Consider the following 21,935-nt stretch of genomic DNA (forward strand, 5'->3'; position numbering starts at 1 on the left):
TTATAATGAGCCTGTGGGAGGGGTACTTTGTAGGGCAGTGGGAATCCCAGAGCCTGCCCCACCCCAGCACTGGGAGAACCGGGAGGAGGCTGAGGCAGGACACAGACAGGGGACAGAAGAGAAAGGGCAGCACCTGGGGCTCTGAGAAAGTCGAGTCAGCATTTGGGGGTGGCCCCAGGCCCAGAGAACAGGGAAGAGGACTGGGGTGGGCTCAGGGTGGCAGTGGCAGGCGGCCAAGCCCGCATGTGGGAACAGAAACCACCTCCACCATGGCCCCCGCTCTGGGCACAGACACAGAAGCCCCAGAGGGAAGCCTGTGGCATTTTCTGGGGGTTCTCTAGTCCCCTGACCCGGCCAAGGGGGCCCAGGAAAGAGATGGGCGTTGTGGCAGTGCTCCCAGTGGGAGCCGCTTCCCAAGCTGAGGGTCAGGGACGGGGGTCCGCTGCTGAAAGAGCAGGAAGGGCACACACGTGTGGGGGGTGCACGTGCACACACATGTGAGAGCACCCCTGAGTAGCTCTCCCGCAGCCGTGACCTCAGGCTGATTGGAAAACCGAGGACACATGCCTCAGGACACATGTCTGAGGGCCCCCCGGGGCTGGCCTTTCCCCTGGGCTCACCGCCCTCAGAGCAGGGACGCTGCTGAGCTCTCGCTGGCGCGCTCCCCCGCAGAACCGTGCAGCTGCCCGGCCGCCTCCACCCCTGGAGGCAAATCCACCAACCAGCCCTCCGCACCGACACGCATGCACAGAGCCCTGGGGACCCGGGGACAGTCAGCAGCTTAGATTATCCACGTCCTCAGGCTCTTCCATGTCCATATCGCACGACTGGCCCACAAAGAGGCTAGACCCCCAGCCATGCCCAGTCTCTGCCTGTCTCTGGCCTGGGAGACGCTGAGGCAGTTGGCCGCTGCCTTTCTCCAGCCCAGAGCACGCCCACCAGGCCGAGGGGCCATAATACTGCGGCGCATCGCTCTAGCACCTTGCATCTATTGCCCGGACCCTCTGGGGTCCCTGGAGGGACTGGGCTGGAGGCAGGGTGGAGGAGGGCATGGTGAGGAGGGCAGAGTCAGGCTGGGCCACACCACAAGGTGAGCCGGTAAGGGTGCCAGTCACCCCCGCCCCCCACCCCAGCCTGGCACTCCACCTCCCTTGGTGGAGTGGCTTGGCCAATAGGTGAAGGAGAAGGGGGCTGGCTGTGCTTGGGACAGGGTGGGGATTAAAGTCAGGACATTTGGCTGAAGAGTCTAGCCAGAAACCTCCTCTCTAGGGTGTATGGGGGGAGGGGAGGCAGCCCAAACTCTTCCCTTCACAAAAATGTAGGAAGTGAGCAAGTCTCCAGCCTGAGCACAACAGCAGGACCCTCGGAGGAGGGGTGGGGAGAGACAGTGGCCCCTGGGACTGGCCATGCCCGCCCCTCACACTCCCATTCAGCTCTAATGAGCCTGTCATCTATTCCCTGGGGCCCCAGGGGTCCCCCCCCCACCCCGCCCTTCCTCTGGGGCTGGCTTCCCTCGAATCCACAAGTCCTTGGGGGCCATTCAGATGGGCGGGGCTCAAGGGCTCCGGGACCCCTTGCTGGTACTTCCAGGCTACACCTCTGCTGTGGAGTGTGGCCAGGCTTTCAAAGGAGATGACCCACATGGTCTTTGCTCCTGGGGAGGGGTGGGGGGGCTTCAGGGCTGGCGACTGTGAGGACCTCATGGCCCCACGGTGGGTTGTGGCAACTTGCAATTCATTTTGGTCTGGAGAGAGGAGTGCTCTGTTATCTGTAGAGAAAGACACAGAAACAGATTTCAGGTAAGGGCCTTCAAGATATCATTTTAAACCAAGACCAGCCTTTTGAACAACTAACCCTGACAGGTCAGGGATGGGGCCACTGGCCAGGGGGTGTCCTCCCCATCCCCTAAACTCTAAACCAGACTGTCTCCCCACACCCACCCCTGCCCAGCCATGCAGGGTAAAGGCCATAGACACCAAAAGGAGGCGGCAGCATTTGCTGGGCTCATGGGACACCACGAGAAAGGGGTCGGGGCAGGGCCAGGCCACCAGCGTGGTAGCAGACTTGGGCTCCTCCTGACCGCTTCTGAATGTGACAACTGTCCTCCCATGGGAGTCAGCAGGCCCTAGAGCCACACAGACCAGGGATCAAGCCCAGGCTCTGCACTAAGCAGCAGCAGGACCTTGGGGTGAGCGGCTGGAACCCTCTGAGCCTCCACTTGCTCTCCTGGAAAATGGGGATGGTACAGCCCCTGCACATGGAAGCTGGGGAGGACTCAGTAAGAGGGCACGAGCAGGGGCATCTCTAGCACCCAGGAGATGGGAGGGCTCAAGGCGTCCTGTCTGTGACTACTCTATTGTATGGCACTCTCCACACTGAAACACCCATTTGGGGGCATTTTGGTACCTCCAAAACTGAGGTGCATTTTATTTTACATTAGCTATGATAAGAAGGCCTCCTGTCCTCATTAAATTGGCAGCTTCTTTTTCAGAATTGGGGGTAAACAAATTAAGTGGGGCCTCTTGTTATTGATGGGGGCTTAGATTTTACGAAATACGGTATTAGCCCCCTACACACACACACACACACACACACACACACACACACACACACACACACACTCCTTAAAAGGCAGATCCTCCCCTCCATGGCTCCCCAAGGCTTTCCAGGCCCCTATCTCCCCATCCCCCCAAGGCTCGGGGCACTCACAACTCAGTGTCTTCCAGGGCGGGCGGGCGCTCTAGCGCCCGCCTCCTCCTCCTCACGGCCCCCAGAAGCTTCTTGCGGGGCCCCAGGGGGACGCTGATGCTGCGGAGGTCAAGGTCGGAGCACAGCATCAGGGCCTCCAGGTCAATCTTCTCCTGCCGCAGGAGGGAGGCGAAGTCCTCCATGTGCAGGGAAGCCAGGAAGGCCTCCAGCGGGCTCGTCTCGGGCTCCAGGTCCTCATCCAGGCCCAAGTCCAGCTCGTCCCAGGGCAGCTCCTTCCCGCAGCTGCGGTCCTGCAGGCTGCTGGCACTGCCCAGGCTGTCGTCGTCCAGGCTGGGGGAGCTCTGCCGCCGGCCTCGCGGGGCGCCGCCGCCGTCCAGCGCCCCGTCCTCGCGGCCCAGGCCGAGCAGCCCGCTGCTCAGGTAGTTCCTGCGGAACACCATGGTGCCCAGGCCGGGGCGGGTAAACAGGGAGTCGTGGCCTGAGTCGGTGCTGACTTCCGAGTGGGCCGGCTCGGCCGCCAGCGTGGCACGGGAGACGCTGTCCTCGTCCGAGAGGAACATGTCCCGGAGCGGGGAGCGGCCCCACTCCTTGGGGTTGGCGTAGGTGCCCTGGCGCACGAACATCACGTCGCTGCCCAGCTGCAGGCCCGAGAGCGAGCGCACGCTCTTGCGGCCGTCCTCGGAGATCTTGAAGGTGCCCTCGCCGCCCTGCTTGCGCCGCTCCAGCTTCCGCTGGATCTTGGCCTTGCCCCGGGCCGTGCCGTGCAGCGTGGCCTGCGAGTAGGGCAGGTGGCTGCCCAGCGCCAGGTGCTGCAGCCGGCGGCTCAGGGTGCTGGACGTGAGGCTGGAGAAGCTGAGCGCGTCCGAGCGCTCGGCCAGCTCGCGGCGGTAGCGCCGCTCCATGCGCTCGTGGTGCTTGCGCTGCATCTTGGCGCACTCGCGGATGCGCCGCTCCGCCTCGCGGAAGGCCTTGTCCTTCAGCTTGCCCACCAGCTTGGGGTTGAGGCTGCTCTGCTTGGCCGCGATGGAGTCCAGGTAGCGCACGCACTCCATGTGGCCCTTCATGGCGGCCATGTCCAGCGGCGTGTGGTAGTCGTTGTCCAGGCACCAGATGTTGGCCCCGAAGGACACCAGGAAGGAGAGGCAGTGCAGGTGGCCGTTGGAAGCTGCCAGGTGCAGGGGCGTGTTGCCCCAGATGTCGCACTTGTCTGGGTCACCCCTGCAGGGAGGACACGCAAGGAGGGGTGATGAGCCAACGCAGTTTCGGGCGGGCAGACGGCACTGGCTGCGGGTGATGCCCCACGGGCACACCGGCGCGACCCGAGGGCCTGAGACGTCTCCTCCGACTCCAGAAGATGCCAGACGGACCTGGGGAGGGGGGGAGGGGGCGGAGGCGGAAATGGCCCCAGGCCTGCAGGGGGTGGGGCGGCAGAAAAGGCGGGGCCAGGGCGGGGCCTTCCCCAAGAGAACTGATGGCTGGGAATCTCAGGGGATAAATATTTGATGCCCAGAGAGAAAGGAATGAATTATTGATGGAGCCCAGCGGGGAGCTGGCCCAGAGAGGTGGTGGGCCAGGGCCGAGTCTGGGTCTCTAGGCAGGCGTGGTGGTGCGTGTGGCTGTGGGTGCAGGGGTCACCCTAAAAGAGGACACAAGAGAGTGGTGGGTGCGGAGCCTGAGCCCTGGGTGAGTGTGTGTGAGGGTGTGTGCCTGCGTGTCGGCAGGCGAGGCCACGTCTGCGGGGAGCAGGGCCAGGCCTGGCAAGGCTGCGTGTGAGAGCAGGTGTCGGGTCTTGGCCTGCGCTGGGAGGGGAGCGCGGGGGCAGCCAGGACCAAAGGGGAGGAGGAGGCAAGCGGGCAACCTGGGCCCAGCGGCCCTCCCTTCCCCGGGGCTGCCCCATCTTTGGGAGCTTTGTCAGGCAGCCTGGCGTGTGCCTGCCCCGGGGACCCACCCAGCACCCTCCAACACCCTCCACACCAGATTGTGCCCCCTTGGGCATGCTTCGGCTGGCTCCTCCAAGCTCTCCCTTCCCACAGGGGCCTGGCCCAGCACCTCTGCCTCCCACTAATGAGGCCACGAGGCCACCCCACAGGGCTGGAGGAAGAATCACCCCCTTGTCTCAACAGCTGCCCCCACAACCCCCTCCTCACTTCCCCTACTGGTCGCCAAGTTTTGCAGGACAATGTGGCAAGGAGCAGTTTGGCATCTGGCCCACACCCCATCCGGCACCAACGCTTGCTCTCTGTATGAGTTGGGGGATTTGGTGCACCAGGAAGGCACTCTTTGCCCTTCTTCCCATGGACCTCTCTGATGGGGGGCAGGATGGCAGGATCACTGCGTGCTCTCGGTGTGGGAAGGGGCCAGCCTGGGCTTCTCAGAACGTGGCTCAGCAGCCTGGTTTTAGGGGCTGCTCCCACCTGCTGCTGGCCTGAGGAGCAGCCTCAGAGGGAGGGTAAGGGGTTTGCCACCCACCACATGTTCAGGCCACAGGCAGCATCTGGCACCAGGGCCAGTTGGGCCCCTTTCCCTCCGCCATGATTTCCCAGGGCCTATGTTCCTATGTTCCTATGATGTTCCTATGAACCGTCCTCGGGCATGTCTTCCACTCCTTTTCCCTGTCCAGCTGCCCAGGTGTCCAGTTCAACCAGGTGACCTCTCTGTATAAAACTGTGGAGGCTGGCGAAGTTGTCCACAGTGTCATTCAGCCCCGGGAGCCCACATCAGCGGCCCTGGTCCCTGAATTCCTTCATTGCTACCTTCAAATCCCTTCCCTGGCCCTGACACCTGGACTCTAGGCCCACTCCTCCCCCCAGACAACTCCTAAAGGAGGCAGAGTGAGCCTGCTTTGGGGGAGGGGCACAGAGGGAGTTAATGAGGCGGCTACACCCACTGACATTTGGTGTCGGGGACAGTGCCCATAAATCCCAAGAATGAGCTGGGAGAGAGCTGGGAGAGCTCCAGCCTGCGGGGAGGTGCAGCACCCCTCAGACCGCAGGCTGGGGAGTGGGCACTAAGGAGCCTCTCCTCGAGAGGCCTATGCCCCTTCTCTTCCCTCCCCACTCTTGCTTCCAGGTGCCACCCCCCACCCAGGAGACCTCTCCCACCTTCCGCTCACTCTGCAGCCCCTCCCATAATCATGGGCCCCCAAACCCAGTCCCTCCCCTCCTAGCCCCACAGCCAGGTCACAAATGTCATATGCCTCGAGTTGTGTCCCCCTCCCACAACTGCCAGGCTCCAGGGTCCCACCTTAGGGTCAGTCCGATAGAGAAGAGGGCAGCTCAGAGGAGAGAGGGGGAAGATACCTTGGAGTCTTGGGGAGTTGTCTCAGGGGCCGGAGGGGCCTGAACACTCTCTTTCGCCTCCACTGGGGGGCTTAGGCAGGGACAAGGTGGGTACTCACCCTCGGCTCACGATGAGACGCAGCGACTCCAGATTGCCATGGTAGGCAGCCCAGAGGGTGGGAGTCATGCCATCCTCATCCGGGGCGTTCAGCTCCTTCCTGGTGGCCTCTTTGAGGAGCTCCAGGTAGCCGTCCCGGGCCGCCCGGTGGTACTGGTCGTTCATGGCGCCTGACTTGAACCGGGTGGGCAGGGGGCGCGGGGAAATGCCCCCCGCGGGGGAGGGCGGCGGAGTTAGGGCTGAGGCATGGGGTTGGGGAAGGGGGCCCCCGCTGCCGCTGACGGAGGTTGCGGAGCGCGCCGCAGCCGCAGTTACTCGGACATCTGAGCCGCTCACCCCGGGAAGGGCGGGGGGGAAGGATCTCCCGCTGCCCAGAGAGCCGCCCCCGGGTTGCCCCTGGGTCCTAAACACCCTGCTCCCGAGCGCACAGGGGTGACCCACGCGAGGCCCTGCCCTCGCTCCAAAAGTGGTGACCCCAGCGCCCCGCCCCATGAGGCCCAGTCTGGGGACAGTACGAGGTCTGTCCTCACTGGATCCCCGGCTCTGCGGCTCCCGATGTCTCCACCCGTCGAAGGAAGGGCCAAGGGCTGGGGAGGGGTGTCTGCGGGCAGTCTGGATCCCTAGGACCGTGGGCCTAGGACGGGTAGGAGGACTGACGCCCAGACAGCGAGGAGCGCCGGGCAGTCCTGGCTGCCCCTCGCCCGCGCGGGGGTCGGCGAGCCGCGCTCCAGCAGGGGGCGCTAGAAGCCTGCACGCGGACTCCGCGCGCCGCTGGCGAACTTCCTACCCAAGCCCGACTTCGCAGCTTCCAGCGGAGCAGAAGACTGCGGGGAGGGAGAGAGGAAGAAGGAACTTCGATCACTGTGAGGGTGTCGGGGAAAGGGGCACTGGGGTCCCGATCTTGGGGCAGCAACTGAGGAGCAGGAAGGTATAGGGTGCGCCGGGGCTGGAAGGGCGTCGGGGTGCCTGCGGGCCTTTGGGGAGTCTATTGAGCATCAGCACTCGGGGCTCTGGACGGCGGGGACCGCGGGACGCGAGGGCGCGGTGGGCGCCGGGGGCGGGGTGCCCTCTGGGTGCCGCAGTGCAGGGCTGCGCCCAAGCCTGGCCGCGCCAAGGTGACGGGACGGCAGGGGAGGGGGCGCCTCTTAACGGGTAAATATAAATCTTACCTTATCTGGCTCCCGCTCTCTGTTCCCTAAATTCAGCTCGGAGAAAAGATGGATCATGTGAGTGGGACTGAGAGATTTATGGAGCTGAGCTCCCGCGGCTGTAAATCACCCTGCCCTCCCCGGTATAAAGTGCCCGTCCAGCCCGGTGTGGGAGAGAGGAGACGCTCGTCGCCCCCTGACCCCCAGCTCAGCGCGGGGTCCCGGCCCAGCCAGGTGGGTTGCCCGGACCAGATGGTCGACGGACTGGGGAGTGGGGACGTTGGACGGGGTCCGACGGGGCTGCCGCCGCTTCTTCTTCCTTCAGTCGTCGAGCTAGGGACCCGAAGGGTCGGCTTTTCTCTCCCCTTTCCCCAGCGCTTCCTCCACCACCCGCAGCCACCACCCTCCGGGTGAGGAACTTCTCAGTTCCTAAATCCAGGGAGAAGATGGGAGAAGGAGAGCCCTCGGGGTTGACCTGGGGTCCTGTCCGCTTCTCCTCCACAGTGATCCGTCCAACCTCCCCCAGTCACCCCTGCCATGTCCGAGGAGTCGGCCCCGGGCCCCAAGGAGAGCCCGCCGGCTGCGCGGCAGGCAGGCTCCCGCGAGGTGTGGAAGAAGGGCGGCCGCCTGCTATCCGTGCTGCTGGCCGTGAACGTGCTGCTTCTCGCCTGCACGCTCATCAGTGGCGGCGCCTTCAACAAGGTAGCGGTGTATGACACCGACGTGTTCGCGCTGCTCACCAGCATGATGCTGCTCGCCTCCCTCTGGATCCTCTTCTACCTCCTCCGGACCGTGCGCTGCCCCGACGCCGTCCCCTACCGGGACGCGCACGCCGGCCCCGTCTGGCTCCGAGGTGCCAGGGGAGGTGGGGGGGTGGGGAGGGGGTAGGAGAGGAGCCAGAGCCTGGGACTCTCAGAGGAATTGTGGAGTGCGCATCAAGGTAGGGGGCTGAGAAATTCCCGGGGTGGGGGGGGCAGATGTGGCTGAAGATGAAATGGGCTGCGGTTGAAAGAGAAGCGGAAGGGAAACAGTCTTGGAAGAAAAATGAAGTGAGGGATGGAGGGGAACTTCTTTGCTCTTCCTAAAGATTGAAAAGGGGTGGTCATGGGAGAGCCCTTTGATGGAGAGCAGAGAACAGATGACAGCTGCAACTGAAAGAGCCCACCTAGGGCCATTCTCCCCCCAATCCATGCAGCCCCAAAGAGATAGGAGCTCAATAAGATATCCATCCATCCATCCACCCACTCAATCCTATACTCATCCTCCATCCACCCATTCATCTTTCAATCCATCCATTCACCCACCCACCTATCCGTCCATCCATCATCCAACTATCCACCTGTCCATCCATCCATCCATCCATCCATCCTTACATCCAGCCAGCCAGCCATTTATCCATCCTCTCACCCACCCCATTCATCTGTCCATTGATCCTCCCACCTACCGTATTCATCTCTCCATCCATCCACCCAACCATCCAACCAACCACCCATCTAGCCATCCATCCTCAGATCTATAAACCATCCTCTCTTACCCATCCCCCACCCCTCATTCCCAGGTGGACTGGTGCTGTTTGGGATCTGCACTCTTGTCATGGATGTCTTCAAGACTGGCTACTACTCCAGTTTCTTTGAGTGCCAGTCGGCCATCAAGATCCTGCACCCTCTCACCCAGGCTGTGTTTGTCGTCGTCCAGGTAGGTAGGAGGAGTGTTCTTGAGTGTGGTGGAAAGGAGCCAACACCTGGCATGAGGTCAGAAGATCTCTACTCTTCTACCCTGAGCAATCAAGTAAGGTGGGGATAGGACTGTAGTGTGGATCACATGAGTCCATAAATCTGGAAGCACTTGGTAATGAAGTAATATCCAAATGTGAGCTCCTACTTAGGGGCCCTGTGATTTCATTTCAACGCAAGCAGTGCCAGTATTAACATCTAAGATGTGTGAGTTGTGACAGCTGCCATGTCTCCTAGAACCTGGCTCGCCCTCCCTAGGTGCCTGTAGAGGGCACCAATCTCAGCCCAGGGTCCTGCTGTGGGCATGGCCGGTTTGGCCTCAGCTACAGCCCATATGTTCTGTATTTGTTCAGGAAATAGGTATCCTGTACCTGGGATTTTTCAAACAAGTTCAAGTATATATATTTTTATTTGTTGCGTACATAACACGCTGAAAGATCTGATTGAGCTGAGGCAGGACTGGTCTTACCTGGGACCACAACAGATCTCATCCCTGCACCATGACCAGAATGACTACATGTAGGGTTCCCTCTCCTGAAACATTACCCCTGCTGTGCAGATTTCCACAATTCAACACATTTATGACTTTGGTACTTATAATAGTTTTACCCTTTTTCAGTTTACGGATTTGAAGAATTCTCAGGTAATATGAAAATACAGACACCCACACATCAACAAATACCATGACAAGGATTTGTTAGCAACCAGGGGAGGATTGCAGGACAACAAAGGATGGGGTTGGGGCAGGGGATGTTGCCAAAGGAAGGCGAGAAGGCACCAGAGATTCTCTCTACTTTGGACAAGACCCAGGCTCAGGCTGGCCTTGCTCCCAGGAATAAGTAACTAGACAGTCAAAACTCTACCTGAAGACAAAACAAAACAAAACAAAACACCAAGAGCTTACAGGTAACATTTTGCAAACTCTGAAGGAACAGAGAACTATTTTATACAAATTGTTCCAGAGACAGAGAGAAAGCTCCTGACTCATTTTGTAAAGCTAAAATAAACTTGGTAGGTTAGTATGGGGGCTCTTGAGGTGGAGGGAACATACTGCTGGGTTTGGACATAGGCTCTCCAGAGTTTAGCCTGTCTGCACAGTGAATGACCTCCCCCACTCTCTCTCAACACAGACTTACTTTCTCTGGGTCTCCTCTAAAGACTGCATTCACGTCCATCTGGATCTGACCCGGTGAGTGCCGGCTCCACAGCTCAACATCCTTGCCCCCCTGGGGATGAGCTTTCCAACCTGGGGCCTGGGGCCTCTTTCTGCACCCTGCATGGGGTTTCAGCCAAGGCCCCTTTGCTCTGTCAGCCTGATCCCACCACTCTGTGCTGTGGTGTGTGTATGTGTGTGCCTACAACTCATACCTGTGTGTTTGGGTGCATGGGTTATGTAGCGCACTGTATGTGCTTTCCTCTAGGAGAGGGAGCAGCAGTGGTCTGAGCCCCTGGACACCCCCTGGCCCTCTCTTGGGTGGCATCCTGGCCAGACTAAGTGTTCCTTCCAAACTCAGCCTCTCTATTCACACAGGGGCCTGACTGTTTTCTTGCTTCCCAACATCATCTCCCAGCATAGCTCCCTAGCTCTCCATCTCCCCAGGGACCCACGATGGGCCAGCCTCTCACTGGCCTCTTTGCTCCCCCTCCCCAAACAGGTGTGGTCTCATGTTCACCCTCACCACCAACCTGGCCATCTGGATGGCAGCCGTAGTGGACGAGTCCGTGCACCAGTCCCACTCCTATGATAGTTCCCACAGCAACACTAGCCACCTTCGCCTCGCTCCTGACCGTGAGTGTCCACTCCAGATTAAACCTGGTCCAGGGACTTCCAGGCCTTAGCCTGGGTGGGGTGCTTGTCTCCCTTCCCCTCACGAGAGAGGAGAGCCTCCTCCTGCCCCAGGCTCTGCCTCTGAAGAAGTATAGGTGTAGGTGACACCAGAGGGAGGGTGTCAGGGGGCATCTTCTCTTTCTGGAGGATGCAGCCTTGGCCTCACTGTTCAGGTCTCCATCCCACCAAAGAAGGGATTTGGGCTCCAGAATGAAAGGGTGAGGGTGATCAAAGTGAAGGGCAGAAAAGGGAGGCAGAATAGCTCAATGGTGGAAGCATGGGACAGAGTCTGTCAAGGAGAAGGTAGAAATAATCATCACAATGACAATAGTGACACTTTACTGAGCTCCATGTGTCAGGTGCTGTGCTAAGTGTCCTAAACACTCTACCTTACTTAACCCTCACAACTTCCCAATGAGATGGGTACAATTTTTTTTTTTTTTTTTTTTTAGAAAAAGAGAGAGAGAGCAGGAGGGGGGGGGGCAGAGGGAGGAAGAGAATCTTAAGCAGACTCCTCACTGAGCCCAGAGCCTGGCGCAGGCCTTGATCTCACAACCCTGAGATCATGACCTGAGCCGAAATCAAGAGTCAGAGGCTTAATCAACTGAGCCCCAAGATGAGTGCTATTAATATTCCCATTTTACAGATACAGAAACTAAGGCATAAAAGGTTAAATAGAGCTTGAAATTGGGAGAACTAGTGTTGAGATCCATCTTTGCTCTGAACCAATATCCTATACTGAAGAAGAATAGGATCAACAGGCCCCCTGGTCCTAATTCTCTGGACTTCTGTAGGGCCCCCCCAACTAACCAGGACCAGACTAGATGACTAAGTCCATCTGGATTTTGCCTGAAGACACACTCACTCCCAGTATGGAAGGGTCCAGGAACAGAAAGCATGGAGCAGGAGACCCCAGCCCATCGGGACTGATAAAGGGCCATGTTGCACATACAAAGGGTTCCTGAGGATGGTTAAAACCAACCCGGAGGGGGTGCCTGGATGGCTCAGTCGGTTAAGTGTCGGACTCTTGATTTTGGCTCAGGTCATGATCTCAGGGTCATGAGATTGAGCCCCGCATTGGGCTCTGAGCTGGGTGGGTGTGGAGCCTGCTTAAGATTCTCTCTTCCTCTCCCTCTGCCCCTCCCCCTGCGCACACGCATGCTCTCTCTCTCTAAAACAAAACAAAACCAAAAAAACAACCTGGAGAGGTGGCCAACTTAACATGCTGGGGCCCTGGGGTGCCGAGAGGTGTACTAGGAAGGTACCTGCCCTGGGGTTGCGAGCCAGGTCAATAGATCTGCCATTACAAGCCACTTTACCTCAGTGAGCCTCAGTTTCTGCATCTGCAAAACCAGTGGGAATAGTTCTGGGGATCCAAAGAGATGTTTGCCAAGATCCAAGGCATTCAATAAAGCACAGTCTGGACACAGGACAAGATTCCTATAGGTGTGTTACAAACTAAAATGATGGGGGGGGTCACGGGAGACACTTGGCCAAAGCAGCTCACATTCTGGGCTGAGTCAGATGCCGGGGAGAGCTGCGAGGAAGCGTGAACTCAGGGTTCCCAAGAGGGGCACCATCTATCAGGAACCTTGCCTATCTTGGGAAGCCAAGTGTGGTTACTGGTTGGGAAGGATTGGAAATGTCTGCCTGCAGGAATGGAATGGGATGAAGCGGGCAGAATCTGCGGTTCTGATTTTTGTTTACTGAGCACTGGCTGTTTCCTGATGTGTCCCAGCCTCTGGCGCATAGCAGGTGCTCAGTAAATACTTGTGGAATGAATGTGCGCCGGGCCCTGCGTAGGCATTTCAGGTCACGGTGGTGAATGTGGCAGACAGTGATTCCACCCTAACAAAAGTCACAGTCGAGAGGTGATGTTCTTCTCCAGGAAGGCGGGAGGGAGGTCCAGCTCTCTGCCTCTCTCCCCACAGCGGAGCGAGCAGGCACCTCGGTGGGAGGAGACTGTTCCTGCAACACAGCCATCTGCCAGATCTTCCAGCAGGGCTACTTCTACCTGTATCCCTTCAACATTGAGTATAGCCTGTTTGCTTCCACCATGCTGTATGTCATGTGGAAGAATGTGGGCAGGCTGCTGGCCTCCTCCACCCACGGCCACGGCCACGGCCACGGCCACACGCCATCCCGGGTCAGCCTCTTCCGGGAGACCCTTTTCGGTGGCCCGATCCTGGGCCTGATGCTCTTCGTGGTGGGGCTGGCCGTCTTCATCATCTATGAGGTCCAAGTGAGTGGGGAGGGGGGCCGCACCCAGCAGGCCCTGGTCATCTACTACAGCTTCAACATCATCTGTCTGGGGCTCATGACCTTGGTCAGCTTGAGTGGCTCAGTCATCTACCGTTTTGATCGCCGGGCCATGGATCACCATAAGAACCCCACTCGAACACTGGATGTGGCACTGCTGATGGGTGCTGCCCTGGGCCAGTATGTGATCTCCTACTACTCTATCGTAGCCGTGGTGGTGGGCACACCCAGGGACCTACTGGGGGGGCTCAACCTAGCCCACGCTCTGCTCATGATTGCCCAGCACACCTTCCAGAATGTATTCATCATCGAGAGCCTCCACCGGGGACCACCCGGGGCTGAACCTCATGATACCACCCCCAAAGAGTCCTGCCATGGCCTTACCTTTGCCAACGTGGATGCCCTCCACACCTTGCCTGCCTGCCCACCCACTCCCAGGCTGGTTGGCACCAACCCAGTGGGCCCTCAGGAAGCAATGGCCATCATCTTGGCCCCCAGGGGCCACTGGAGACGCCGGTGCCTGAAGGACATTTCTCTGTTTCTCCTGCTCTGCAATGTCATTGTGAGTAACTGGGGGTTGCGGGGGGAGGGGGGGCAGGGAGGTGCAGAGATGGGAATGGGCTGAGAGGAAGAGAAGGCCAAGGAAGGATGCTCTTTCAGGTTTATTCACTTGGCCTTCTCTGTCTTGCCCCCAGCCCACTCTTCTCTAGGAGAGAAGCAGGTTCAGAGAGGGTCAGAGGCAGCCCCTGGGCAAACAGCATCTCAGGGCACAGAGAGAGAGAATGAAATCCCAGCCTTCTGGCATCTAGGCTGCAGATGGAACAGGAGGGGTCCCAGGGAATGCTGACATGGGGGCTGGGCAGAAGTGAGAGGGAGCTGTGAAGTGATGTAGAGGGAGGGTGCCCTTGCCCCTAGGTGGAAGGTGTGACTGCTCCTGGGAACTTGTGACCAGCCTGCTTCTCAGAATAATTGGAGCAGCATCAGGAAGTAGCAGAGACCAGCATAAGTGTGAGCATTCTCTTAGCAGAGTGCTGCAGTGGGCTGGCCTGGAAGGGGGGCGTTCACAACAGCACCCCCTCCCTGCTAATTCAGCAGAACCGCTTAGGAAGAGAAATTCAGTGTGTTAGCAACAGACTTCGCCCCAGGGCAGACACACTCCCCATGAAGACAGCCCCCCCCCCCGCCCCCGTAAAGGAATACCCCTCCTGTGGCTACAACCCAATAGAGAAATGCTCCAGTGTAGATAAAATCCTCAGGGGAGAAATTTCTAATATGCAATCATGGACCCATGTGAGTACATCCCAAATAAAGAACACAGCTCTACTGAAGTTTCACTCAATATAAAAATGGCCCTTTCAGCTATAACCTCCAAAAGAAAAATATCCCTAATATACAAACAAACACCCTTAATGTGGGTCTATCCCAATGTAGAGCACGTCTCCAGAGTGATCCCAGCCCAGTGCACACTACATGAAATACACCAACAGCCCTTACTTGGGTGCATTCTTAGTGTGTTCCCCCTGTGAATATTGCCCAACCTGCAGGTAATCTGTTTAAAAAAAAAAAAAAGTAATCATCAATCTCTGACCTCCTTATATCTTGGGCCAGTCTGGGAGCCTGTCCCCAGCCTGGCCCCACCCTCACCTCCCCCACCCCCACCCCCACCCAGAGCCCCTCCTGCAGGCTGGGATCCACCATGTGGGAGGATGTTTTTGCTCCAGGTATCTGTTCCTGGGTCAACTCTAGGAGCATCATCTCCAACTCCATTTCATAGGACAGAAACAGGCTCAGAAAAGAGCTGTGTGTGCCCAAGGACACAGTTAACTTGGGTTGGGGAGGGTGGGGCTGGCCTAGAAGCCATTGTTCTTTGCCTCATACCCCACACCTGAACCGTCTGAGCTCCAGCCAGAGATGAAGCAGGATTCCATCATTAACATCCTCCCAGACCTGGGAAAGGAGCGGAGCTGGAGAACAGAACTTATGGAGGGTGGTGGTGGGGTACACTTCTGGCTGGATCCTGACACCCCTGCCCTGGGCCTGTCTGATTCTACCACCACCCTGCACACCTCTCTCCTGGAGAGCTGCTGATTTAGCCGTTTGTACCAAATTCTCACATCATCTATCTTCCCCTTCTCCCCATCTGACAAATGAGCCATAATAACAGGGTAGATGAGGTAATTGCAGGGGGAGCCTTAGCCTGGGGGTGGGCAAGTTCAGTTTGGCACATTTTCTGAGCTCCTTAGTGAATGCCAAACCCTGCCCAAGATTCTGAGGTTCCCCACTCACCACCCCAGAGGGCTGGGATGCCCCCATCCTCTCACCCCCCAGCAAAGCCCACAGCAATGACCTGCAAGTGGCCAGTCCCGGCCCGGTCCTGACGCGGCCCTGTCTCCTCACAGCTGTGGATCATGCCTGCCTTCGGAGCCCGCCCTCACTTCAGCAACACTGTGGAGGTGGACTTCTATGGCTACTCGCTCTGGGCAGCCATCGTCAACATCTGCCTGCCCTTCGGCATCTTCTACCGTATGCATGCTGTCTCCAGCCTGCTGGAGGTCTATGTGTTGTCCTGAAGCCCCCGACAGAGACATGTAGGGGTGCAGCTCGCCTCATGTGCCCACTCAGAGACCCCCAGGAAAGAACCCCAAGCTGGCAGTCCCTGTGCCACATTACCCACCATCCTCCACCCCCCACCCCCACCCCGGGGGGGCCCAGGGTAGAATTTGCACCAAAGTTATTTTTCCAGGGTGAGTTTTTACATCACAGTCAGAACATACCCACCCACCCCAGCTTGATCCTGGAGTATGGAGTGACCAGGGAGGGGGAGACCTATCCCTACAGTATCTAGGACCAGGCAAGATCTGGAACTGTCCACGGCTCTGGCACCACCCCTGATCCCAGCCCTGAAGCCTGGCCAGGACTGCTGCCTGGAGCTGGGACCACCTGCAGTTCACCCCCCTGCCCCCCACTTCTTATCTCAGCTGCCCCATCTGAGACGATTGCAGGAGAGGATCTCGGGGGTCAGAGCTGGAAGTAACCCTGGAGATTTTCAGGTCTCAAGCTTTTCAGTGGGTGAGCCAAATCTGAGTTACAGATGGTTACAGACCAGTCAGTACCTAGGTGGCTGGGAGGGGCTGGACAGAGTACGCAGGCTGCCATCTTCCTTTTCTCCTTACCCTCAAATGACAAATACATTTGTATATGTGTTCCGTGAAGCATGAAAGGTTAGGAAAGACTGCCCTAGCCCAACTACCATTTTACGAAGGAAACTGAGGCCCAGAGAGGTAAAGTGACTTGCCCAAGGTCACAGAGCTAAAGAGAGCCAGAGCCTTTCTACTAAGAATAATAATTTTCGAACAGCAGAACTTCTTTTTCTTTAAATAAAATATTTCAGGAACCCAAGTTTATAACACAAAAAGCACTGCTCTAGTTTAAGAGGTGTTGGGGGGCACCGAACCTTACTTCAGGGGGCCTCCTCTTACCCACCACCCCCACTCCCTGGGGGTCCCCGAGGCAAAGCTCTGGGGCTTCTAATCCAGGAGAGGCATGAGATGGATTTAGCAGGGACAGAACCTGAAAAAGCCAGGCAGACATTGAAGAGGAGGCCCTGCCGACTAGAAGAGGAGGAAGAATCCGTGGCCAGCCACAGTCAGGTGAAGGGGGGACAGGCTAGAGTGGCGGTCGGGGTAGGGGCTGGGGTGGGAGAGGTGGGAGGAGCAGCACCTGGAGCACTGGGGACTTGAGAGGAGGACGCGCCTGGACCCTGCCAGCAGAATGAGGGGGGCAGGTCTCAGAGGCTGTGCGAAGAGTGAGGAGGGCCAGAGGCGGCGACTTCCCTCCCCACCCGCCTCTTGTGCGCCCCAAGTTCACGTTCGATTTAGGGAGAGAGAGTGGAGTGGCGAGGTTGCTGCGAGACCGCACCCCTCCCGGGTGCTGGGTGGGCTCCAGGAAAAGAAGACACCAGAACTGGGCGGGGAGGGGGTCCAGTCTGTTCCCTGCTTGGCCACCAAAGGAAAGTGTGGCCTGAACCCCTTTGCTGCGGCTTAAGGACGTTGCACCCCACCCCACCAGGGAGGCGGTTGGTCGCGGGCCCTCTGACCCTGAGGCCGCAAGCCTGCACCGCCTCCCGCCCCGCCCGCCCGCCTAACCGCCTCGCTATTGGCTGCACGGTCCGGGCTGGAGCCCCTGGCGGGGTAATTGACGAAGGATTAATGAGATCCCCAAAGTCAACAGAAAAATCGATGGGCCGAGGAGCCCGAGCAGCGGCTGCGCAGTCCCGCGAGGGGAGGGCGTCGGGGGTATCCGTGCGGGTGCGGGGGCCTCACCTGGACTGACGATCGGCGCTGCGCTCGCAGTCGGTGGGCAGCCGGCCGCGATGCCCGCCCAGGCCTCAGGTAAGGAAGGCTCCTGGCGGCCCGGCTGGGCACAAGGAGCGCCCTTGGACTGCTGGCGGGACATTCCCGGCGGGCCCACCCTTGACATTCACACCTACTCCGCCCCCAAAACTGGGTTCAAAGACAAGGGGCTGCAGGGAGAGGGGAGGGAGGGAGGGATGACTGGGCGGAGGCCAACACCTGGAGACCGGAGAACCGGCCCCTCTCTGCCCCCTACCCCAACTCTAGCCCCGCGCCGCACCTCCTTTCCGCGGATGGAGCGCACAAAAGTCAGCAGGGCGTGCCCCATCCCAGCCGGTCGCACAGGCAAAGGTGGGTGCCGAGGCCAGAAAGAAGCAAAAACCTGGACGGCTGGGTAAAAGGGTGTGGGGTTGGGACTGCCTGGACGCCCAGTCTGAGGCATATGTGTAGCGGCTGCCCCCAGGCCCCGCAGCCCCTCGAGTGGCTCGTAGAGAAATCCCCAAGCTCCCAGCCCCGGCTCAGCAGCCTCCCCCAGAGCTGGCCCTGCGCTCCTAGCCAGGCGCTGCGCCCCGACTGCTGCGCCGCTTTCATCACCTGTCTCTCAACCGGACCCACAAACTAGTTTGGTGTTCCTGCCCTCCCTTGGACTGGCGTCGCGCCGAGGGAAGGGCCAGACGGCGGCGGATTCTTCCTTGTCAGTCCTGGGTGCCCTGCCCCTCTTCCCCGAGACCCCTACGTGCCCCACCCTGTAACCCTCCCCGCAGCGGACCGAATTCGCCACTTTCAGGGCTCCCTCTAGCGACCGTTGGAGGGTTGGATTGGGGTGGGGAGGATAAGGAAGATAGGGCGAGGACCCTGGAGAGAGTGGACCCAGAATCTTGTCCTCCAGTGTCCCCTCTAGGCCTGCAGCCCAAGCAAAAACCGCCCCTGAGATTCACCAGTAATCCTGACCCTTCCAGCCTCTCCAGGACCTCGGCCGAACTGGAAGGAAATGCACAAATAGCTAACAGGCTCTATGTACGTTTACATGCATTAAATCATTTAATTTTTACAAAACCCCTATGAGGTAGGTATTATGCATTAAGTCCTTCGTGTGTTCATTTGAGAAATCTTTACTGAGCATCTTCTATGTACCAGGTACTATTCCATAGTTGTATATCCATTTTACATCATGGGAAACTGAGGCACAGAGAGTCTAAGTAGCTTATCCAAGATCACAGAGGTAGTAAGTGCCAGAATCTGGACTCTTTTTTTTTTAAGATTATTTTATTTATTTATTTATTTATTTGATAGAGAGAGAAAGCAGAAAGAGAGCACACGAGCTGGGGTCGGGTGTGGAGGGGCAGAGGGAAAGGGGAAGAAGACTCCCTGCAGAGCAGGCAGCCCAACCTGGAGCTCAATCCCAGGATTCTGGGATCATGACCTGAGCCAAAAGCAGACACTTAACAGGCTGAGCCACCCAAGAGCCCCCAGAATCTGGGCTCTTAATTATTAGGTTATACTGCCCTGGGAAGACGAGGGAGATTCTGGGGAAGGCCGAAAAGGAGCAGTTAGAGTTGGGAGAAAAGGAGCAAGGAGGTGTCCCTATGAGCCTTATGCTTGCTCAGTTTGGGGGGGGAGCCTGGGAGGAAAGACAAAGATCATCTTTCCTGGGCTGGGCCAGGATGGAAAGCACATAAAAGGAAGGGTTTCTGTCCACGCCTCGGGTGCTGAAATCTCCCCCAGAAAATGGCACAATCAGTCAGTGAGAGTGTCTTGCCTGTGCTAGGTTTGGAGAGTTCAAGTTAAGCAGGACCTGGTCTCCACCCTGGAGGAGCTCCTGGCTTTGAGGGGAGCCAGCCATGCCCACAGCACACCCACTTTCAATAGATGCTTGGGCAGGGAGAGAATGCTTCCCAGGAGAGGTGCTTAAGGTAGGTCGTGAGGATGGGCAAGAGCCGTTGGTGGAGGGTAGCAGGCAAGACAGGGGAACAGCAGGCTCCGGGAGTGAAGGGGGAGGCAGGAAGCCACACAAGAAATGTGGAGCCCTGGAGCCCTCTGGCTAGGCGTGGATCAACATGATGGCAGGTGTCCGAGTTTGACAGAAGGGTCGGACAGGGAGTGGGGAAAACTGGAGCAAAGATGCAGAGAGGACTGGGAAAGGGGGACAAAATCATTTGTAGAATCTTAAAGAGAGGACTGAGTTTTCTTATTCTATTTGCCATAAGAGAACCAAAGAAGGTATAAATACTGAGCAAGTTCACATGGGAGTGTGGGGGCTGGAGAGGCTATATTTTAAAACTAAATGTGGTGAGGGTCTTTTGGCAGTTACAGAGAGGAAAAGGCTAAAGCTTCTGAAGCTCAGAGTCCAAAGGCAAAGACAGAACAAAGCACAGTGAGTTAAAACGGAGCGAGCATGATAGGTGATGCTCCAGCAACAGGCATGGGGTGCAGTGGAGATACCTCGTGCAGCCTTGGCATGGAGTTCAGGGAAGGCTGCTTAGAGGAGGTGGAGTTCTGCTCTAAGATGCAATCAGCCAAAGGGCAAGGGGGTGGGCATTATGGGCAAAGGATGGGATGTGGGTAGACAGGGAGGCGAGAAAAAGCCAGCACATTCTGGGAGCTGCAGCAAGATGACACAGTCCACAGCAGGGAGTGGGGTCTGAGGACTGTGCTAGAGAGGTAAGCCAAGGGCAGACCGGGAAGCAACAGAAGCTAGCCTCCAAGCCCAGGCTAAACATGCACTGCCTGGTTTCGTTTTGAAAGGTTATGCAGGCCATGCGAGGTAGTTTGGACTTTATACTGAGGGCAATTGTTTGCCTTTTTAAAAATTTATTATTCTAACCCAAGTATAATTAACATACAGTGTTATATTAGTTTCAGGTGTACCATATAGTGATTCAACAATTCTATACATTCGTCAGTGCTCATCACGATAAGTGTGTTCTTAATCCACATCATGTACTTGACCCACCCCCCACCCACTTCCCCTCTGTAACCACCAGTTTGTTCTCTATGTTTAAGAGTCTGATTTCTCGTGTCTCCTTTTTCTTTGTTCATTTGTTCCTTAAATTCCATATATGAGTGAAATTGTGGTATTTGTCTTTCTCTGAGTGACTTATTGAAATAAGTCCCAGCAATTGGTTGCCTTTGTTGGGCTCGAAGTAGGGGAGAGTCACAGTGGATAAGGAGACAGTCCAGGAGAGAGAGGAGGGGGCCCTGGACTAGGGTAGAGGTTGAAGTCAAGAAAAATCTGAGGGAGACTTGTGGACTAGAATGGACAGGTTTGGACCTGAGAGATGGAGGGTTGAGGGGAGAGACAAGGAGTGTGCCCAGCTACCTGCTGGGAGAGGTGGGGATGAAGACACCACTCGCTGAGATAGTGCAGGCTTCCTACAGCCTGGAGGATGGGGACAGAGAGCCCTTGGAATCCTGGGCCCGGAGCACCAAGCATGTAAGGGCAGTGGCAGCCCCAAGGGAGAGCACCAGAGGTGGCTGGGGATGGTGAGAGAGTCTCCCAGGTCAGCTGAGGAGAAGCCCAGGGCATCCCCACTCTCTAGTGCAGCTTCAGTCCCACAAGGAATGGGTACCCGAAGGGCCCACAGGGGAGCGTGCTGGACTCCAGGCTGGGGCCCTGAGCTGCAGGTATGGGGTGACCAAATATTTGGCCCCAGGAGAGGCATGACGAAGAGTTGGCCTGAGTGAAAGCTTGAGGAAGGTGAGGAAGTAGCAGGAGACATTCAGGGAAAGAGAAAAAGGGAAGGATGGTGTTCCCCATGTTGTGCTTGGCATTCATAGGTCATCCGGGAGTCAGGGTTGGGGGGATAGTGCATATAGAAGTCAGTTCTGTCCAAGTCTGGGGCATAGCATGCATGCTGATCCCAACCTGTCCCTTGTTCACAGCAGACATTGCGAATCAATCCCAGAAATTTCCCTCCTAAACCGTAATATGCTTTAAAATTAATTTTAGGGCGCCTGGGTGGCTCAGTTGGTTAAGCGACTGCCTTCGGCTCAGGTCATGATCCTGGAGTCCCAGGATTGAGTCCCGCATCAGGCTCCCTGCTCGGCAGGGAGTCTGCTTCTCCCTCTGACCCTCCCCCCTCTCATGTGCTTGCTCTCTCTCATTCTCTCTCTCTCAAATAAATAAATAAAAAATCTTAAAAAAAAATAAAATAAAATAAAATTAATTTTAATCACATAAACAATGTGCTTTTAAAATCTAGAGCATTAAACCACTCCCAACCCTAGTACCTTCCTCCCTTTCCCAGAAGAAACTCCTGTTGTGAAGCTGGTGGGTGTCTTCTAGACCTTTTATATGGGTAATTTTATATATGCCCATATATACCCATAATAGGGTATTATTTCAATGACAACATTCTTTCCCACCAAGCCCACACTCAGCCTCAGGATCCTGCTCAACAGAGCATGCTAGGCAACCATTACCCAACTAACCAGAGTCAGAACAAGAGAGGACATCTACTTGCTCTCCCTGCCTTCAGGAGGGAAATTCCTCCCAGACATCAGCAGAACA

The 21,935-nt window shown here is 57.4% G+C and overlaps 2 protein-coding genes across 3 annotated transcripts; one reads left to right on the forward strand and one right to left on the reverse strand.

Annotated features, from left to right (window-relative positions):
• USH1G (USH1 protein network component sans) lies at positions 1-6,294 on the reverse strand. 2 transcript variants are annotated; one of them, XM_036088750.2, is made up of 3 exons: positions 6,107-6,294; positions 2,710-3,927; positions 1-1,768 (listed from the first exon to the last, which is right to left on the reverse strand). In XM_036088750.2, the coding sequence occupies exons 1-3, from the start codon at positions 6,268-6,270 to the stop codon at positions 1,765-1,767; spliced, it is 1,386 nt and encodes a 461-aa protein (XP_035944643.2). In that variant the 5' UTR covers positions 6,271-6,294; the 3' UTR covers positions 1-1,764. The 2 variants fall into 2 exon arrangements, with proteins under 2 accessions (XP_035944643.2, XP_035944644.2); XM_036088751.2 differs by lacking the exon at positions 1-1,768 and having other exon boundaries at positions 2,706-3,927.
• A 1,496-nt stretch (positions 6,295-7,790) lies between these two features.
• Positions 7,791-15,643, forward strand: OTOP2 (otopetrin 2). Its single transcript, XM_036088749.2, has 6 exons — positions 7,791-8,106; positions 8,812-8,948; positions 10,117-10,175; positions 10,642-10,781; positions 12,755-13,635; positions 15,473-15,643. The coding sequence occupies exons 1-6, from the start codon at positions 7,791-7,793 to the stop codon at positions 15,641-15,643; spliced, it is 1,704 nt and encodes a 567-aa protein (XP_035944642.2).
• Positions 15,644-21,935: the final 6,292 nt, after the last annotated feature.

Source organism: Halichoerus grypus, chromosome 2 (assembly GCF_964656455.1).
Source record: "Halichoerus grypus chromosome 2, mHalGry1.hap1.1, whole genome shotgun sequence".
Lineage (NCBI taxonomy): Eukaryota > Metazoa > Chordata > Mammalia > Carnivora > Phocidae > Halichoerus > Halichoerus grypus.